The sequence below is a fragment of the Schistocerca gregaria genome, chromosome 3 (assembly GCF_023897955.1).
Source record: "Schistocerca gregaria isolate iqSchGreg1 chromosome 3, iqSchGreg1.2, whole genome shotgun sequence".
NCBI classification, from domain to species: Eukaryota; Metazoa; Arthropoda; class Insecta; order Orthoptera; family Acrididae; genus Schistocerca; species Schistocerca gregaria.
The window spans coordinates 244027056-244046263 of NC_064922.1; the positions used below are offsets into that span (position 1 = coordinate 244027056).

The 19208-nt window shown below is 38.9% G+C and overlaps 1 protein-coding gene across 2 annotated transcripts in view; it reads right to left on the reverse strand.

Moving 5' to 3' along the window:
* LOC126354093 (transcriptional regulator ATRX-like) overlaps window positions 1-19208 on the reverse strand; it is a 479559-nt gene that overhangs the window by 93866 nt on the left and 366485 nt on the right. For both annotated transcript variants that reach the window (XM_050003480.1, XM_050003481.1), the window contains one exon: window positions 15013-15184. In XM_050003480.1, the coding sequence (XP_049859437.1) occupies window positions 15013-15184 (172 nt within the window). The remainder of the gene's footprint in view (window positions 1-15012; window positions 15185-19208) is intronic.

Sequence of the window (19208 nt, forward strand, 5' to 3'; positions counted from 1 at the left end):
TTTAGTAAAGTGCCTGCAGTGAGCCCAGTACAATACTCTGAAGTCTAGCCTCTGACTTAGCAATCACAATTTACGGAGAACAAGGTCCATTAACAGAGCATGGAATACACTGTAATGCTAGTCCACCAGAGCTGCTACATGTTGCTACCAGTTTTGCTCCAGAACAGCATACAAAAGAAACATCATTAACAGAGTGATTGCCTGATTAAAACCTGCCAGAGTATTATTATAGACAGCCAACAAGTAGCCAAATTATTTGGATTTCATTGTATTAGATTTACGACATCATGTGCCTCACATGAAACTTTACCACAGTTAAATATCATTTTAACATACTCTTAATAAACATTATTGGTCATTTACTACTATGCTGCAACATTTCTGTTATGGTGCCGCCCTATCAAACATCAGTCACTTTTAAGGAACTACATTTTTCTGTTGCAGCGAATGTTCGGGCTGAATTAATAGTACCATTCAGTTACTACGTATACAGAAGTTGTGTACAGTTACTTTGTTTCATTTCTTGCAATTCAACTCTCTTCTGAGTTACATACAGCTTCAATAATGGGTAATAAAAGAATTTTTTTTTCTAGTGTTGTAGGTACGGAAATCACTATTCTTTTCAGTTTGTGATGGATTATTTTGATGAATTAATTTCATTAGCAAATATAAACTGTGAAGGTGCAATTGAAATGCCCAACTCTTGGAAGAGTTTGGTACACAATAACTGCTGGAAAACACTACCTATTATTTTTATTGGGAGCTTGTATGCATTCAATAATTTTTTGTAAACGATGAGTTGCTCCACAAAATTATTCTACAAAATGTGATGGAGTGGAAGTAGCAAAATATGCTAGGAGGTCGATTCATTTGTTTCCAAGACTGGCAATTACATGAAGAGCGAAAGTAGCATCTCAGCACTATGCTTCTTCCACTTCAAGCTTTCATCAATATTTACTTCCAAAATTTTGCCACAATAAAAGAAGTGGCAAACTAAACTGACAACACAAAAATGAAAGACATAAGTATTCCCAAATTCAGCCTCCTCCACTCCTAAATACTGTATAATTAAGACATAAATATAACTGTCTTATTTTTCTAACTTATAACAGTCATTATTTTTCAAATTCGTATTATTGGCCTAATTTTTAACATGGCTTGGAAGTACAATATTCCATGGCTCACGTGAGTAGTGTGTGTCACAAGGTGAGCCAGCCAAGATGGTCATCCCAAATACAGCCAGAATGAGTAAATATATTGAGGTGTGAGTTTTACTAAGTTGAAGCAAACAATTTGGCAAATTTTCTGACATACACAAGTAATTTTTAATGTTTATAACTGGTAACTGTTTAAAGGTTTAGCTATATACTTTTTTCTGTGGCAAAGAAATGAGCTTTTTAAGAAGACTTCAGTGATGTAACATGTGTGAGACATGATCAAACAGTAACAAGACAACAGTACCACAAACCACTGCACCACCACCAGAAGACGAACTTTCACAAACATTCACCCTGCTGTGCAAAATATAGCAAACACCTGAATAGGGTACGGTTCATGTGTTTATCCGTTTGTTTGAAACCCACCAGTCTGAGGTCTATTGTTGTGACCAGATGACTTGCTCATGAGGCTGTTCAGACTTTCACAATGCAGATGAGAATCAAAAAGCACATGTAGTTTTGTTTACAGTGAAGACTATCAAACAGAATAGCAGTGCAGTTGTATGCTGAAAGGTATCCTGATCATGTTAAATCTTCACAAATATTAGAAAAATATTTCAGGAAACTGATGTGTGAACAATAAAATATACCAATGAAAAATAACAGCAACTAATGAGAGGAATGCAACTAAAATTTTAGCATTGGTAACATACAACCCACACATCACTACAAGGTAACTTGAATGTGCGAGTGGAATCAGTCAAAAGATTGTTCTGTTAATTGTACATTCCAATATATTTCACCCTTCCCACATTTCTCTACATCAACAGCTTCATTTAATTTCAGAATCAATTATACTTATTTGTACAGCATCTACAAAAATTGAAATGTGAGACAGCATTATTATTATTCAAGATTCTGTTTATGGATGAAGTATTGTTTACATTCCAGTTGCAAATCAGTCCTTGCAATATGCAATACTAGACACCTGCAAATCCCACCCCCCTGAGACAAGCAATTAAACAATGACAATAGTCTGTCAGCTTATGCTAAAGGCTTTTCACCAACAGCATCACTGGTCCCTGTTTCATTGACTGACCTTTACATAGCAACAATTCCACAAGTTGCTACAGTTCTAAACAGGTATACTGCCGCAGTTATCGGAAAATGTCCCACTGGATATAGGGCAGTCTGTGCGGTACAAATACAGCAGATGTTCCACCTATGCTGCACACAGGATTATAGTCCATCTTTAATGAATGTGTGGAGATTGTTGGACAGATCACTTGGGAAACATTAATTGGCCAGCCCACTTAACATCTCTGGACTTTAATCTGTGGGAAAAACTGACACATATGGTCTTCAAGGAAAGACTTACGAGTCTCAAAGACATGAAATGCTGTACAATATGTGCTTGGGCGGTGATAAGTCCAGATGAAACTTAATGTGCAGTATTGTTTGCCTATAATTACTATACCAAACAATGGGAAATCCAGGATGAGATGTAACAATATTTTGAAAAGGATAGTTGCTACTCACGATATAGCAGAGATGCTGAGCAGCAGATAGGCACAATAAAAAGTCTGTCGGAAAGTGAGCTTTCGGCCAACAAGGCCTTTGACGAAAATAGACAAAAAACACACACACACAGAATGTGTTTTGCATAATTACTATATATTGCATAACAATACTCAAAGTAAAAAACCTACTCACCAAGCAGTGGCAGAGCACACACATAAAAGACAGCTGTGGCTGGTGGCAAGCATTTGGAGCCAGTGGCTCCTACTTCAGGAAGAAGGGTTGACTTAATGTTAGGTTTTATTTGTTACAGATTCTTCTGAAAAATGGCTATTACTCATATAAAGTGTTTAAATGTCCCACTCATATTTTGCTATATTTGTGGTGGTTTAAAAATAACACAGTGGACAAATGTATTGGACTTCATAGCCGGAGCCTATTATGAATATTCTGGGGTTAAACTCAGTGTCCAAGGCAATTCCTTGGGTACTGCATGAAGTGTGATGAGCTTGTGTTGACAACCCTCTGACAGTGGACTAAAGGGCAGAGAAAATGCCTATGTGTTAAAGAGTTCCAATGGTGAAGTGGGAATAGCAAAATCATGTGGAAGACTGCTACTTTTATTTGCTTGATATGACAGGCTTTGAAAAAATTCACAACAGTACATTAAATATCTTAATTTGGTTTTAATATCTGTAACACAGTGATGATATTCCTATTTTTATTTACATAGAATTTTCAACTTCTTGTTCCAGCAACAAATCTAGCATTCCAACAAAATTAGGTAGTGATTACTGTCACTTTCTGTTAACTGACGAGCATATTCTGTGTGAGCCATATACTCGAGGAGAATTAATGGAACTTGTCAGTTCTCATAACACATCTTCAAAATTATTAATATCCTGATTAAAGGAACCCCAGTATAACTATCATACATCAGGGATAGTGTCTTTGATTACTAATCAAAATGTCCTTGGTCCCGGGTTCAAACCATGGTACTGCTTAAATTTTGAATAAAAATCATCACTAATGATAGCCAAAAATTTCTGCCATGAGAAGTCACTCTTGTTCTGCCAATGGCCGTATCAAAGAGGGCAGAGGACTGGACAGAGGTTCAGGTCACCATCTTGCCCATGGGGTGGGAAATGGCCCCTAAAAGGCGGAAGAATCAGCAAAGATCAATGGCATGAGGATGCAGAGGACAATGGAAGCCATAACGTATATCCACAGGACACATGGCCTTTAATTGAAAATGTGTAATGATGCTCCCTCCATTAGCAAAAGATTCCAGACTAGTCCCCCATTTGGATCTTCAGCAGGGACAGCCAAGTGGGAGAGGACAATGAGAAAAAGACTAAATATCCAAAAAAAGGACAATTTTCTGTGTATCAGTGCAAGGAATGCCAGAAGTTTGAACATGGTAGGGCAGCAAGAAAATCTGTGAAAAGAAATTCTAATGCTCAAACTAGATATTGTTGGGTTCAGGGAAGTGAAATGGAAAGAAGACAAGGATTTCTGGTCAGATGAATACAGGGTAACAACAACAGCAGCAGAAAATGGTATAATGGGAGTAGGATTCAATATGAATAGGAATGTAGGGCAGAGAGTGAGTTACAGTGAATAGTTCAGTGATGGGGGTATCTTCAGAATCGACAGCAAACCAACACTGACAATGACCATTCAGATATACATGCTGACGCGCAAGCAGAGGATGAAGAGACAGGGAAAATATATTAGGAAATTAAACAGGTAATTCAGTACGTAAAGGGAGATGAAAATCTATGACACATAGGGGACTAGAATGTGGCTGTAAGGGAAGGAGTTGAAGAAAGGGTTATAGGATAGGACAGGTTTGGTAGCAGGAACAAGAGAGGAGAAAGTCTAATTGAGTTACAATAAATTTCAGGTAGTAATAGTGAATACTCTTTTGAAGAATTGCAAGAGGGGGGGGGCGGGCATACTAGGAGAAGGCAGGAGATAAGGGAAGATTTCAGTTAGATTACATCAAGGAGAGATTCTGAAATCAGATACTGGATTGCAAGGCATACCCAGGAGCTGATATACGAGGTCTATTCAAAAAATTCTCTAACCTTGTCCACAAAATTTTTCTATGCTTATCTTTTACTTATTGTGCATGGTCTTCTTAAAAGTATTCTCCTCCACAATTTATACACTGCTCCCAAAGCCAATTCCACTTCCTGAAGCAGTCTTTGTGTGCCTCTTGCTCGATTGGGTGAAGTGCCATTTGCAAATTTTCTTTTATATCATCTATCATTGCAAATCTTCATCCTTCCAATAGGATTTTCAACTTTTGAAATAAAAAAAAAAAAAAAATTGGAGTCGCCCGATCTGGAGAGTATGGAGGATCAGGCAGCACAGTGATTTCGTTTCTTGGGCAATAGTCGTGCAGCAACAGGGATGAATATGCAGATGAGTTACTGTGATGCAAGGGCCACGAATATACCATTCCATCAAAATTTCTAAAATCACTGGGGGAAGTGGCAACAAAATGACTATTCACTGATCTGTAGAACATACGAGACTGGCGATATACCATTTGAATTTCAGAAAACATCATTAACACAATTCCGAAGATTGCAAATGAACACAATTCCGAAGATTGCAAATGCTGATAAATGCGACATTAACCACAAAATCAGCATAATGGATCATTCAGCCAAATTGCTGACAAGAATAATGTACAGAAGAATGGAAAAGAAAATTGAGGATGATGATGATGTTTTTGTGGTCCTCAGTCCTGAGACTGGTTTGATGCAGCTCTCAATGCTACTCTATCCTGTGCAAGCTTCTTCATCTCCCAGTACCTACTGCAGCCCACATCCTTCTGAATCTGCTTAGTGTAATCATCTCTTGGTCTCCCTCTACGATTTTTACCCTATATGGTGCCTCCAGTACTAAATTGGTGATCCCTTAATTCCTCAGAACATGTCCTACCAACCGATCACTTCTTTTGGTCAAGTTGTGCCACAAACTTCTCTTCTCCCCAATTCTATTCAATACCTCCTCATTAATAATGTGATCTACCCATCTCATCTTCAGCATTCTTCTGTAGCACCACATTTCGAAAGCTTCTATTCTCTTCTTGTCCAAACTATTTATCGTCTATGTTTCACTTCCATACATGGTTACACTCCATACAAATACTTTCAGAAACGACTTCCTGACACTTAAATCTTTACTAGATGTTAACAAATTTATCTTCTTCAGAAACACTTTCCTTGCCATTTCCAGTCTACATTTTATATCCTCTCTACTTCGACCATCATCAGTTATTTTGATAGCAGAACTCCTTTACTACTTTAAGTGTCTCATTTCCTAATCTCATTCCCTCAGCATCACCCAACTTAATTCGACTACATTGCATTATCCTCGTTTTGCTTTTGTTGATGATCATCTTATACCCTCCTTTCAAGACACTGTTCATTCCATTCAACTGCTCTTCCAAGTCCTTTGCTGTCTCTGATAGAATTACAATGTCATCGGAGAACCTCAAAGTTTTTATTTCTTCTCCATGGATTTTAATACCTACTCTGAATTTTTCTTTTGTTTCCTTTAGTGCTTGCTCAATATACAGATTGAATAACATGGGGGGAGAGGCTGCAACCCTGTCTCACTCCCTTCCCAACCACTGCTTCCCTTTCATGCCTCTCAACTCTTATAATCGCCATCTGGTTTCTGTACAAATTGTAAATAGCATTTCGCTCCCTGTATTTTATCCCTGCCACCTTAAGAATTTGAAAGAGAGTATTCCCGTCACCATTGAGGATGTATTAGATTAGAATCAGTTTAGCTTTAGGAAAGGTAAAGGCACCAGAAAGGCAGCTCTGACATTGTGGTTGATAATGGAAGCAAGGCTAAAGAAAAACCAAGGCCCATTCATACTAGTCATTGACCTGGAAAAAGTGTTCAACAATGTAAAATGTTTGAAATCCTGAGAAAAATAGGGGTAAGCTATAGCAAAAGACAGGTGATATACAATATGTATAAGAGCCAAGAGCGAGCAATAAGAGTGGATGACCAAGAAAGAAGTGCTCAAATTAAAAAGGGTATAAGACAGGGATGTAATTTTTCACTCCTAATGTTCAGTCTATACACTGAAGAAGCAATGATGGAAATAAGAGAATGGTTCTAGAGTGGAATTAAAATTCAAGATGAAAGGATATCAGTGATAAGATTCACTGATAACACTGCTATCCTCAGCGAAAGTGAATAAATATTACAGGATCTGCTGGATGGAATGAACAGTCTAATGAGTACAAAATATGGATTCACAGTAAATCAAACAAAAATGAAAGTTACAAGAAGTAGCAGAAATGAGAACAGTGAGAAACTTAACATCAGGTTTGGTAACCACGAAGCAGATGAAGACATAAAATGCAGACTCGCACCAGTAAAAAGGGCATTCCTGGTCAAGAGAATTCAGGCCTTGAGTAGTTCCTGGGCCTGGAGAGCACTATCAATTTCCAAAAGCAGAGTTATATTGCAAAGACGAGAGCATGACTTCATGGGTCCGGCGATGCCATCCATGCCTTTCTGTATAACAAAGGGGTTAACAGTAGCCAAATTCTGGTTTTCGTCTAAACATGAGACTACTAGATATTGAGGTGCAACAGGAAGAGACATTGAGGCAGGAGCCTCACTCCACTTTCTTTTATGTGAAACACTCGGAGGAAGAGAAGGAAAATCAGTCATTGGGAAGAAGTCCCCCATGATTGCCAGCGTCTCCAATGGCACGCTCCTTCCAGCCAGGGGCCCTCCAAAGGGGAGCCCTCTGCCTTAGGTGATTGTCCTCACCTTAGGTGATTGTCCTCACCTTAGGTGATTGTCCTCACCTTAGGTCACACCTCCCGAACGACAGACGGAGGGACCAATCAGCAGAGGAGGAATGTAACAGCTCAGGCAATCACCCCTCCCTGGGCCTGACCTGTACCAGGGGGGTACATGCGGGCCCTACATGTCAACCGGTGACTGGGAAAAACTCGTTACCCAGCCTCCTGTTATGCGTCAAATGCGTGAGTGGTCGTCAAGCAGACACAGGAAGGAGAAGAAATGATAAGAGGGAAAGGAAGAAAGAAATAATGGCCTCAAATGTCACAGCGGAAAAAAAAGAGAGCAGAACAAGGAAGGAAAAGGCGGTGCAGGGAAAGGGCGGTGCAGGGAAAGGGCGTTGCAGGGAAAGGGCGGTGCAGGGAAAGGGCGGTGCAGGGAAAGAGAGAATATTCCAACAAGAACACCAACGCAAATGAGCTTCAAGAGCCCATGGAGGCACGAGACATCTCCCCAAGAGAGGGGAAAAGGACAGGAGAGGAAGAGACGTACAGTACAGAAAAAGAAGCGGTACTGCGAGGGCTGGGGCCCTGTGGTTGCCAAGCATGTACTCACCACAGAGCGGTGAAAGCCCTGAGGTGGGGGTGGAGCATTTTGTGTGACCTGTCAAAAGCCTTTGACTGTGTGAACCAAACCATCCTCGTAAGTAAATTAGAATATTATGGCGGCACCGGCAGTGCTGCAGAATGGTTTGAGTCTTATCTAACTAACAGGAAACAAAGGGTGTCATTGCAAAATACCTGTGCAGTAAGCAGTCAGTCTTCATCCGACTGAGAATTAACAAAATGTGGTGTTCTCAAGGTTCCATCTTGGATTCATTGCTTTTCCATGTGTACATTAATGACTCCCCTTCTGCTACATCACCAGATACTAAGTATGTTTTATTTGCAGATTATACAAACATTGCAATAAATAGCAAGTCGAGTATAGATTTAGTAATAGCTGCCAATCAAATTTTCACTGACATAAAAGGTTTAAAGCTAATTCACTCTCATTAAACTTTGAAAAGATCTACTATGTGCAGTTCAGAACGTGTAAGAGATTTCCTTCCACCATGTGTGTAACATATGACAACATGCAGATCAAAGAGGTTGACAGTGTTAAATTTCTGGGATTACGTCTCGATAATAAATTCAGTTGGGAATGGCATACAACAGAATTGCTTGAGCACCTAAGTACGTCTGTATTTGCAGTGTAAATTATGTCAGATGTAGAAGATATAAATATTAAAAGAACTTGCGTACTTTGCTTACTTTAATTCTAGAACTTCGTTAACACGAATCCGAAGGAACCAAAAAAATCAGAAGTTTGTGTTTAAAATTTTGTGTTAAGTGAAAAACACAGATTTTAATAAGTATACATGTACAGCAGTGCACTAATGTATAATACACTACACTATCAATCACCTTATTGTAGACTTATAACACTATGAAGTGATTGTAAAATCCAAGTACTCACAAATTATGTACATTACTTTCTTGGAAAAAATTCGGACAAGGTTTGCTGACATTCATGGGAACGATAATATTTTGTAATTTCACAACCAATTGTAATGATAGCAAACCCACCAGTGATGTCGGATGTTGAAGTGAACTGCTCTAAACAGTCCAAGGCTGTAAACATCTCCTGACGGGTAGGTGGAATGGTATCTGTATTCTCTTCCTCTTCACTTTCTTCTGATGGCCTTTCTTGCACGTTGTTCACAGCTTTTGGCACATCCGATTCCACAGAAGCACATATGGCCATATCGTCGTCTACACTAATGAATTCATCTGAACTAATCACAAGGTTAATAACGTCCTGCAGAACTGTCCATTCATCAGGTGAAGTGGCATCTTCTAACTCGTGGACATCTTCAGTGTTGCTATGTCTCCAAGTTCTGTTAAAGCACTTCCCTATATGATGTGGCGATACTGAGTTCCAGGCTGTTGCGATGGATATTATTGCATCAAGCAGATTCCAATTTTGGGTTGCACTATTGTTTTCAGCAGCACGAATTGCAGCTCTTGTAAGTTGCTAATGATAAGCTCTCTTTATGAGAGAGATTATGCCTTGGTCCAAAAGCTGAAGGCGGCTTGTGGCATTGGGTGGAAAAAACTGAACCTTCATGTTGGACATGTTGTTCAGGTCATGAACGTTATGGGCAGTACATCTGTCCAATGTAAGAAGAGCATGTCTATTAAGAGCAACCATTCAACTGCTGAAATGAAGAAGCCACTTGCGAAATGATGTGCCATCGATCTAAGCTTTCTTGCGGTGAGAGTAGATGCAAGGTAAAATGTCCATATTTATGTTTTTAAAACATGGTTTCTCGGATTTACCAATAACCCAGGGAGGAAAGTTCTCACTGCCCTCAGTATTACAGCACAGTACAAAAGTCACATGTTGTTTGTTTCGTGCTCCATCGTGACACTAATCACCTTTTATCACAAGGGTGTGATTTGGAAAAAGATTATAGAAAAATCCAGTTTCATCCATGTTAAACACATAACATGAGGCATACTTTTCCCTCACTAGATTGAATTCATGCAACCAGTTGTTTGCACTTTCTTCATCAACTTTATTTGCTTTGCTAAAAATTTGTACAGGTGAAACTAAATGTCTCTTTTGGAACCGATACAACAAACAAGCAGAACAACGGGAGTCTTCGATGTCCATATATTTAGCACAATCATTTGCTTTTGATTGAATCACAGGTCCAGTTAAAGATATGTTAGATGCACGCATATAATTGAACCATTCTAGCAGTAACATCTTGATGTCTTCATACTTGGTGGTACGAAGTAGTTTAGATTTGTTTCCAGAACCTGATCCCGCAGCATTAATAATTTTTTCTTGATTCTTAATAATCGTAGATAAAGTAGATTTACGTATTCCAAACTGCTCTGCAATTGTTGTTTTCTTGGTACCATGCTCCATTTCATCTAGAATCTTAAGCTTTAACTGTGCATTTAGAGCTGTCTGTTTCCTCTTTGCCATTTTCGCGTGCTACGGTACCGGTTGTAACTATAGTTTTTATTCAGTATTCCAACTCGATAAGGTTACGGCTAACAGAACACCTGTCAAATCTGGCACTGAGTACATTCCTAAATGCTTCTGCGCAAATTATTGAATGTCTTACAATGTACAGCATATGCTGATTGTTGAGGTGATAATTGCGGCTACCGACCTACAATACGTTAAAAATGAGTCAACAAATAAGTATAATTAGCTTTGTAGCTACACTTCCTACATTCATTTCAGAAAAATGCATGCTTTAGAATAATGTAAGGCCGGAAGTTTGTGTTACAGTGACATTTAATTACAATAGGGAGTGTAACAGTTCATAATTCACCTTAACCGTAATTCATGTTAACCGATAAAACATACCATAAGAACTAATGTATTCCTGGCGGGACCAATATATATTTTTTTTTAATCAATTTCAAACGTCTATCAAAACATCATTACTAACGCTATTAATAATCACAATTTAATATTTTTGCCTGAAGAAATGTTAGTTCTATTTAATAGTGAGCTTCTGAATCTCATAAAAATCATAATCATTTGTAAGTATATGTCGTGAAATGTATTAACCAAATGGACAATTTCTGACTGCATATTTGTAATCAGTAACTTCAAATTATATAAACTCCATTCAAATATTTTACTCGGCAGACAAAAATATGTTTTGTGTAACCCTGTATTATCATTTCTTTTTAGGAAATAGCATTCACCCAAATTTTATGTGAACTCCAACACAATAATTCTGAAGCAAAATAATAAAGAAAAACTCACTGAAGTCAGTAAAGAAAGTGCTGAAACTAGTATGGGCAGAAAAAACTTTGCTATGTAAGACGGGAATTCTTTCCTATTTAACAGTAGGAGTTTGTTTCAATCTGAAGTATAGGAGATGTCTCCAAACACTTGAGTCATAAATTTTACCAAACTAATTCTCATGGTGAGTACTTGCAGCACCTTTTCAGTACCCTGTAGAAAATACGCAAAAGTAAAATAGGAGTAAATTATTATAGAAACAAGCATGCTGTTTCAGTATGCTCTGGAGTAAAAAGATCACGTAAGGACAAGATCAGAAACTTTTCTTATGCAGTGAAGAAGCTTTACAAATATAGATGCATTTCAAAGCTATTCTCTTACATGTGTCAATTACTGACAGGAATCAGTTTGTGGATATGTGCTCATCAGAGGTTAGAGGTAGAGGGGGATGGAGGGGGGTAGAGTGGAGTGGAGTGGAGTGGGGGTGGGGGTGGGGAGATGTGGGAGAGAGTGGCAGGAGGGAGAGGGGGCGGGAGTTCTGAAGCAAATCATTACAGTGTTGTTGGGACAAGAAATGAACGGATGTACTGGTATGCATATGGAAGCTTCAGTGAAGATTCCTTACATCACTGGCAGAAGTTGTCCAGCAAGGATGGCAAGAAACGAGAGCTTCTGTTGGACATTCTGTGCACAATATATTAATCTATTGTGATTCAGATGAGTATCTTCTTTTTATCAGTCCTTTAATGTTATAATGTGTGGCCTTGAAGTGGGTGATTGGGATACCCTGGAAATAAAATGTTATGTTGTGGATCATAAAATGGGAGTGGTGCGAAGGGGACAACAATCCTTTGTCATTGACTCTGATATCAATAGTCAGTTGAGATGGTGTTTTGTAAAGGTTAACAACCCACTGTTGCCGTAAATGTGTTCTAGAAAAACAATGATAGCTATGTGGGCACACAGCATGTATTCCACTTCATTACAATCTCACACACTATGCCCCACTCCCGCTGGCACATGCAATGTGGGTACACGCAAGCATGTGCTACAATTTGACACATTGGATTGCAATACATGGCAAATATAGAAAAAGGAACAGCATTAACACCCAGACAAAATTCAGATATTGTGAAAACTGAATGCGGAGGACCTCCTAAAGAGACCTAACTGGGAATTGTTGGAACTCGTGAACAACAACCCATGCCTGTGTGACAATCAAATCACAAGCAATGAGGCCAACTTTAAGGTCGGGCTTTGTTAACAAGCAAAACTTTTAAATAAGACTTCGCCGCAATACTGTAACTGGGAATACAAACGCATTTGTGAGAAGCATTTGCTGTTCTATGAGACCTTGCAATAGTTGCTCTAAAGTAGCTTTGGAAACATGTGGGTCAACGATGGAAAAGAAAAATCACTACCTCGTCGACAATTGTAATAACTTCAAGTTGAGCAAATATATTCCAAGGAAGACGCAATACATGAAAGTCACAGATCAAGCAAACATAATAAGACGTGTGTACACTTTAACAGTAAAATCATAACTAAGTCCAAGTCGAGGGGCTGCTGGCTCGCTGGCCACTTAGGTGGCGCTGCTGCTGCATGGCTGGCAGACAGTGCCGCATGTAGAGGACGTGCGTAACTGCGCGACGGCACTTGGAAGATCGGCGAGTCACAACAGTTACATCATTCAATTTTAATTATATAGATTAACTTTTTAAATAAAAAATACATTTAAATTTTAATTTTTCATCATCATAACTGAGAATAGCTCCTTTTCGCTGAATCTCACTGACATCATAAAGACATAATCTCTCTGTACAAAGTACATCTAATGTTTCAACATTTGTTCTGCCACGTAATCATCTAAGATTCATTTACTATTTACATTAGGTGACAGAAAGACTGGGACAGCTGGAAGAGGGGAGGAAATGTAGTACATGGCGAAGATAGTACAGTCCTAAAATGACATTTCCACCATCAGCTATAATCTTTATTTTCTCTCTTGGCTGATTTCATCTATTACTCTTCTTTCAAGTTGTAGTAGCCGTGCACAACAAAAACTCAGCAAGCTGTCCAACCAACAACATGTGGTGGGCAAACAAAAATCTTGTGACAAGTATTAATGAGTACAATTGGTATACAAACAGTTTAAAAGTAGTGGCAGAAGCGATAACACTGCCCAGTGCCAGTCAACATAAAGAGTTTCTGTGTTGAAATGAATGAGAATAATGCCTGAACATGTAGTCACTCATATGTGTTGTCACAGGTTTGAAAATTTCCAGTGTCATGACAATTATGATATTGCTTTTGACTTGCAGTGGGCAATGATCTCATCTCCCTACAACTTTTAAACTGTTTTTATAGCAATTGTACACTTGAATACTTGTCATACATTCTATATCTGCCCACTATATACTGTCGGCCAGGCAGTTTGGTAGTCTTTCCTCGTGCATGTCAACTACCCTTGAAAAAAGCACAATAGCAGAAATTAGTCGATGGTGCAAATAAACAATAATTACAGTCAATGGCAGAAATGCTGTGATTTCAGAAATTTTGTATGACTGTGGTACTTGCGTAAAGGAAAGTAAGGTAGGAAAGTAATGGGGGAATAAAATGTGTATCATTCATGGCAAAAATTACAAAACTGATTGGGTAGAGAATGATAAAACATAAGAGGGGGACAGGAACATGGGAAGGGAGAAGAAAAGACAGATGGAAGGAGCTACTATATTAACAAGGCATTATATGTTAGAAATATATGGGAAATGATAGTAAAGGAAAAAGTTACACAGAGGGAATGGGAAACAGGTAAGGGAATAGAAAGGTTGTGGCTGAGGATGAGTTTTATGGGCAACAGACACTGAAGGAATAGAGGATGTGTTGGAGGGAAAGTTTCCACCAGCTCACTTCAGAGTAATTAGAGCACAAAGTGAAAGGGAAAGGGGTGGGGGGTTCATAATGGCACATATACTGAAACTGCTGTTGATGTGGCTGTGTGTAGTATATTCAGCAAATGTGCAGGCAAGTTTGCGGTATTCACTGTTTGGTGTATATAAATAATTATCAAACTAGAATTCCCCACAGTAGTTGCAGCACAATGGTAGACCAAAAAGCTGTTAACAGACACAGTCCTACCCTTAGTCAGACAGGAAATGCTAGTGAATGGAGGTGGTGGTGGTGGTGACTGTAGAGGATAGATCTACAGGGGAATGGTCAGCAGGAGATAGGATCATAAGAAAGAGTGTGTTAGGGATGCAGCAGTGTACTGCATAGGTAGGGCGGTTCGTGGTATACCACTTTATCAGATGTTTACGTTGTTAGTGTAGAACTTTAGATAGTTTATTCCTCATATTCAGACATGATGATGACTGGTACTGAAAACACTGGTGAAGAATGCGGTAACTCCCCTCCCCCTCCCCACCCCCTACCCCCCTAGCCCCTCCCACGTACCCAACTATTTCAGTGATATGTGCTGAGAAGGGGACTACTGCTTGGTTGGTTGTATAATGTGTTCAGTCTCTTGGTGGTGTCACAGTAAAGTTTCCTTCCCTCCCCAGTTTCTGCATTCAAGCAATCTATCGTGACAGCTCAATTACATCTCTATGTGGTGAACTGTAACCATAACTCATTCCAGTGGTCATAAATAGCCCATTTGTCTATGTACAATGGGCATAAACATGTACATCTTAACACATTTTTAACCTTTATAATAATAAATATACAAACTTACACTTTGTCACCTATTTTCTCACATTCTTGCAAGATATAGAACAAGAGCATTAATTTTCCACTGGATTTTATATCATCCATTTCTTCCTCAGTCACAAACTGTTCCCACCATTCCGATGACGTCTGTTCCTCCTCTTCATTTTCTTTTTCAGTAATCTCAATAATGTCATTATCTGAAAAATGTTAAGGGTTATGTACACAAATAATGACTGTCATTCACAAACTGTTCCCACTACTCCAATGACTTATGATCCTTATTTTTATTTTCTTTTTCAATTATCTTAATAATTTCAATATCAGAAAAATGTTAAGGCTATGTATAAAAATAATGATTGTCTACGTTAGTTTCTACAGATTGTTATGTATCTGGAACTGGAGTCCCAAGTTAAACATACTGTGTGTTAAATTTTCACAACAACATGATTTTAGAAAGTCTATGTGACGTTAAGTGCTGGAAAAGGAAGATACATGTCTGCTAGCAAAATAAGTTGCAACTCTATTAACAAATGGCAGTAAATAGTCATAAATAGGCTAGGAAGGTGGAACTTCTACAAAAATAATCTACTGGGTACAAAAACGACTGCCTAAAAAGAGAGCAAATGTTTATGTCTAAGAATTTCAGCATTAAAATAGCCTCTATTAAAATCTTTTTTGACTGTTATTTTGGGCCAGTTGTAAAGACAGTCAGTTACAAGTCCAAACAGCCTAAAGTGGCATACAAAAAACTAGATACTACAGAAGAATTCAATGAAATGGAGATACGCCAAATGAAAAGGGTTACTGTAGTCCTCTACGAGCCAAACACCTCTCTCATCCGGTTCATTTACAACTTTCAGTTTATTAAGTAGGTGTTGAGAACTGAGTAAATCTTCATTTTCATGCCACTGTGAAGTATCTCTATTAAGGAACTCTTCACTAAAGTCAAATCTTTTGAAAGACAGTGTTGCTTTATTAGAAACAATGTGTTGAAACCCACTGCAGATCATTTCTATGATTTAACGGATCTGTGAGCCATTTCAATATTTTTGATTGATGGTTTTCCTCACGGCTCAATGGCTTTGTAGCACATAATTTCCTATCCACACAAAACCATCATCGCTAATGTGGCTGCCAGAGCCAGTTTTCGATATCCAGGTGCTTTTTTTCAAGCTAGGGATGATGGACCTGATCAAGACTGACGTTGCTGCCCTAAAGGCAAATGATTTTCCTATAGTAACTGTTGTCTTCTGGCATGTGATGAAAATAAACACACGAAAGTCCTGGCAGGAAATAGTGCTTTGCAGCATAATGCCATTACTGGGAGCAGAAAATGGCTAAGTATCTGCATTCTGTTCATGAAGATGCTTGGAGCTCCTGAACTCACGAATTAAAGTATTCAAAACAACTGGTTTCAACCGTATTAGCGATCATCTTCAGGTCTTAAACATTTTTTTGTAGTAAACCATGTTCATTTTATACTGACCTCATGCACAAGATAACAAGTGGATAAAATTACATTGTAAATGTTAGTCATCGCTAAAATATTTAAAATTAGACAGCATCTTGTCCAAAAGGCAATGTCCATATACATACTGCTCACTGATGGTTATTACATGATACACATGGGTGTACACACAACTGTGTATGTATGTGTATCACATAACAATCATCTGTGAGAGTATGTATACTGACATGGTCTTTTGTACAAGATGGTGTGTGATTTTTAATATTTTAGTGATGACAAATGTTCATAATGTGCTGAGTTTAATCCATTTGACATATTGAGCGTGAGGTCAGGGTAAAATGAACATGGGTTGTGACATATTTTTTAAACATCTACATCTACATTTATACTCCGCAAGCCACCCAACAGTGAATGGCGGAGGGCACTTTACATGCCAATGTCATTACCTCCCTTTCCTGTTCCAGTCGCGTATGGTTCACAGGAAGAACGACTGCCAGAAAGCGTCCGTGCGCTCGAATCTTTCTAATTTTACGTTCGTGATCTCCTCAGGAGGTATAAGTAGGGGGAAGCAATACATTCGATACCTCATCCAGAAACGCACCCTCTTGAAACCTAGACAGCAAGCTACACCACAATGCGGAGCGCCTTTCTTGCAGAGTCTGCCACTTGACTTCGCTAAACATATCCGTAATGCTATCACGCTTACCAAATAACCTGTGACGAAACGCACCGCTCTTCTTTGGATCTTCTCTATCTCCTCTGTCAAACCGACCTGATACAGATCCCACGCTGATGAGCAATACTCAAGTATAGGTCGAATGAGGATTTTGTAAGTCACCTCCTTTGTCGATGGACTGCATTTTCTAAGGACTCTCCCAAAGAATCTGAACCTGATACCTGCCTTACCAAAAATTAATTTTACATGATCATAGTGTTCTACGGGTCAGAGCGTGGAACGTCAGATGCCTTAACCGGGCAGGTAGATTAGAAAATTTAAAAAGGGAAATGGATAGGTTAAAGTTAGATATAGTGGGAATTAGCGAAGTTCGGTGGCAGGAGGAACAAGACTTTTGGTCAAGTGAATACAGGGTTATAAACACCAAACCAAATAGGGGCATGCAGGAGTAGGTTTAATAATGAATAAAAAAATCGGTTTGCGGGTAAGCTACTACAGACAGCATAGTGAAGTCATTATTGTGGCCAAGATAGACACGAAGCCCACGCCTACTACAGTAGTAAAAGTTTATATGCCAACTAGCTCTGCAGGATGATGAAGAAATTGAAGAAATGTATGATGAGATAAAAGAAATTATTCAGGAAGTGAAGGGAGACGAAAATTTAATAGTCATGGGTGACTGGAATTCGAGAGTAGGAAAAGGGAGAGAAGGAAATGTAGTAAGTGAATATGGATTGAGGCTAAGAAATGAGAGAGGAAGCCGCCTGGTAGAATTTTGCACAGAGCACAACTTAATCATAGCTAACACTTGGTTCCAGAATCATGAAAGAAGGTCGTATACATGGAAGAAGCCTGGAGATACTAGAAGATATCAGATAAATTATATAATGGTAAGACAGAGATTTAGGAACCAGGTTTTAAATTGTAAGACATTTCCAGGGGCAGATGTGGACTCTGACCACAATCTATTGGTTATGACCTGTAGATTAAAACTGAAGAAACTGCAAAAAGGTGGGAATTTAAGGAGATGGGACCCGGATAAACTAAAAGAACCAGAGGTTGTACAGAGTTTCAGGGAGAGCATAAGGGAGCAATTGACAGGAATGGAGGAAAGAAGTACACTAGAAGAACGGGTAGCTCTGAGGGATGAAGTAGTGAAGGCAGCAGAGGATCAAGTAAGTAAAAAGACGAGGTCTAGCAAAATTCCTTGGGTAACAGAAGAAATATTGAACTTAATTGATGAAAGAAGAAAATATAAAAACGCAGGAAATGAAGCAGGCAAAAAGGAATATAGACGTCTCAAAAATGAGATTGACAGGAAGTGCAAAATGGCTAAGCAGGGATGGCTACAGGACAAATGTAAGGATGTAGAGGCTTATCTCACTAGGGGTAAGATAGCTACTGCCTACAGGAAAATTAAAGAGAGCTTTGGAGAGAAGAGAACCACTTGTATGAATATCAAGAGCTCAGATGGAAACCCAGTTCTAAGCAAAGAAGGGAAAGCAGAAAGGTGGAAGGAGTATATAGAGGGTCTATACAAGTGTGATGTACTTGAGGACAATATTATGGAAATGGAAGAGAATGTAGATGAAGATGAAATAGGAGATATGATACTGCATGAAGAATTTGACAGAGCACTGAACGATCTGAGTCAAAACAAGGCCCCCGGGAGTAGGCAACATTCCATTAGAGCTATTGACGGAATTGGGAGAGCCAGTCCTAACAAAACTCTACCATCTGGTGAGCACAATGTATTAGACAGGTGAAATACCCTCAGTCTTCAAGAAGAATATAATAATTCCAATCCCAAAGAAAGCAGGTGTTGACAGGTGTGAAAATTACCGAACTATCAGTTTAATAAGTCACAGCTGCAAAATACTAACGCGAATTCTTTACAGACGAATGGAAAAACTGGTGGAAGCCGACCTCGGGGGAGATCAGTCTGGATTCCGTAGAAACGTTGGCACACGTGAGGCAATACTGACCTTATGACTTATCTTAGAAGAAAGATTAAACAAAGGCAAATCTACATTTCTAGCATTTGTAGACTTAGAGAAAGCTTTTGACAACATTGACT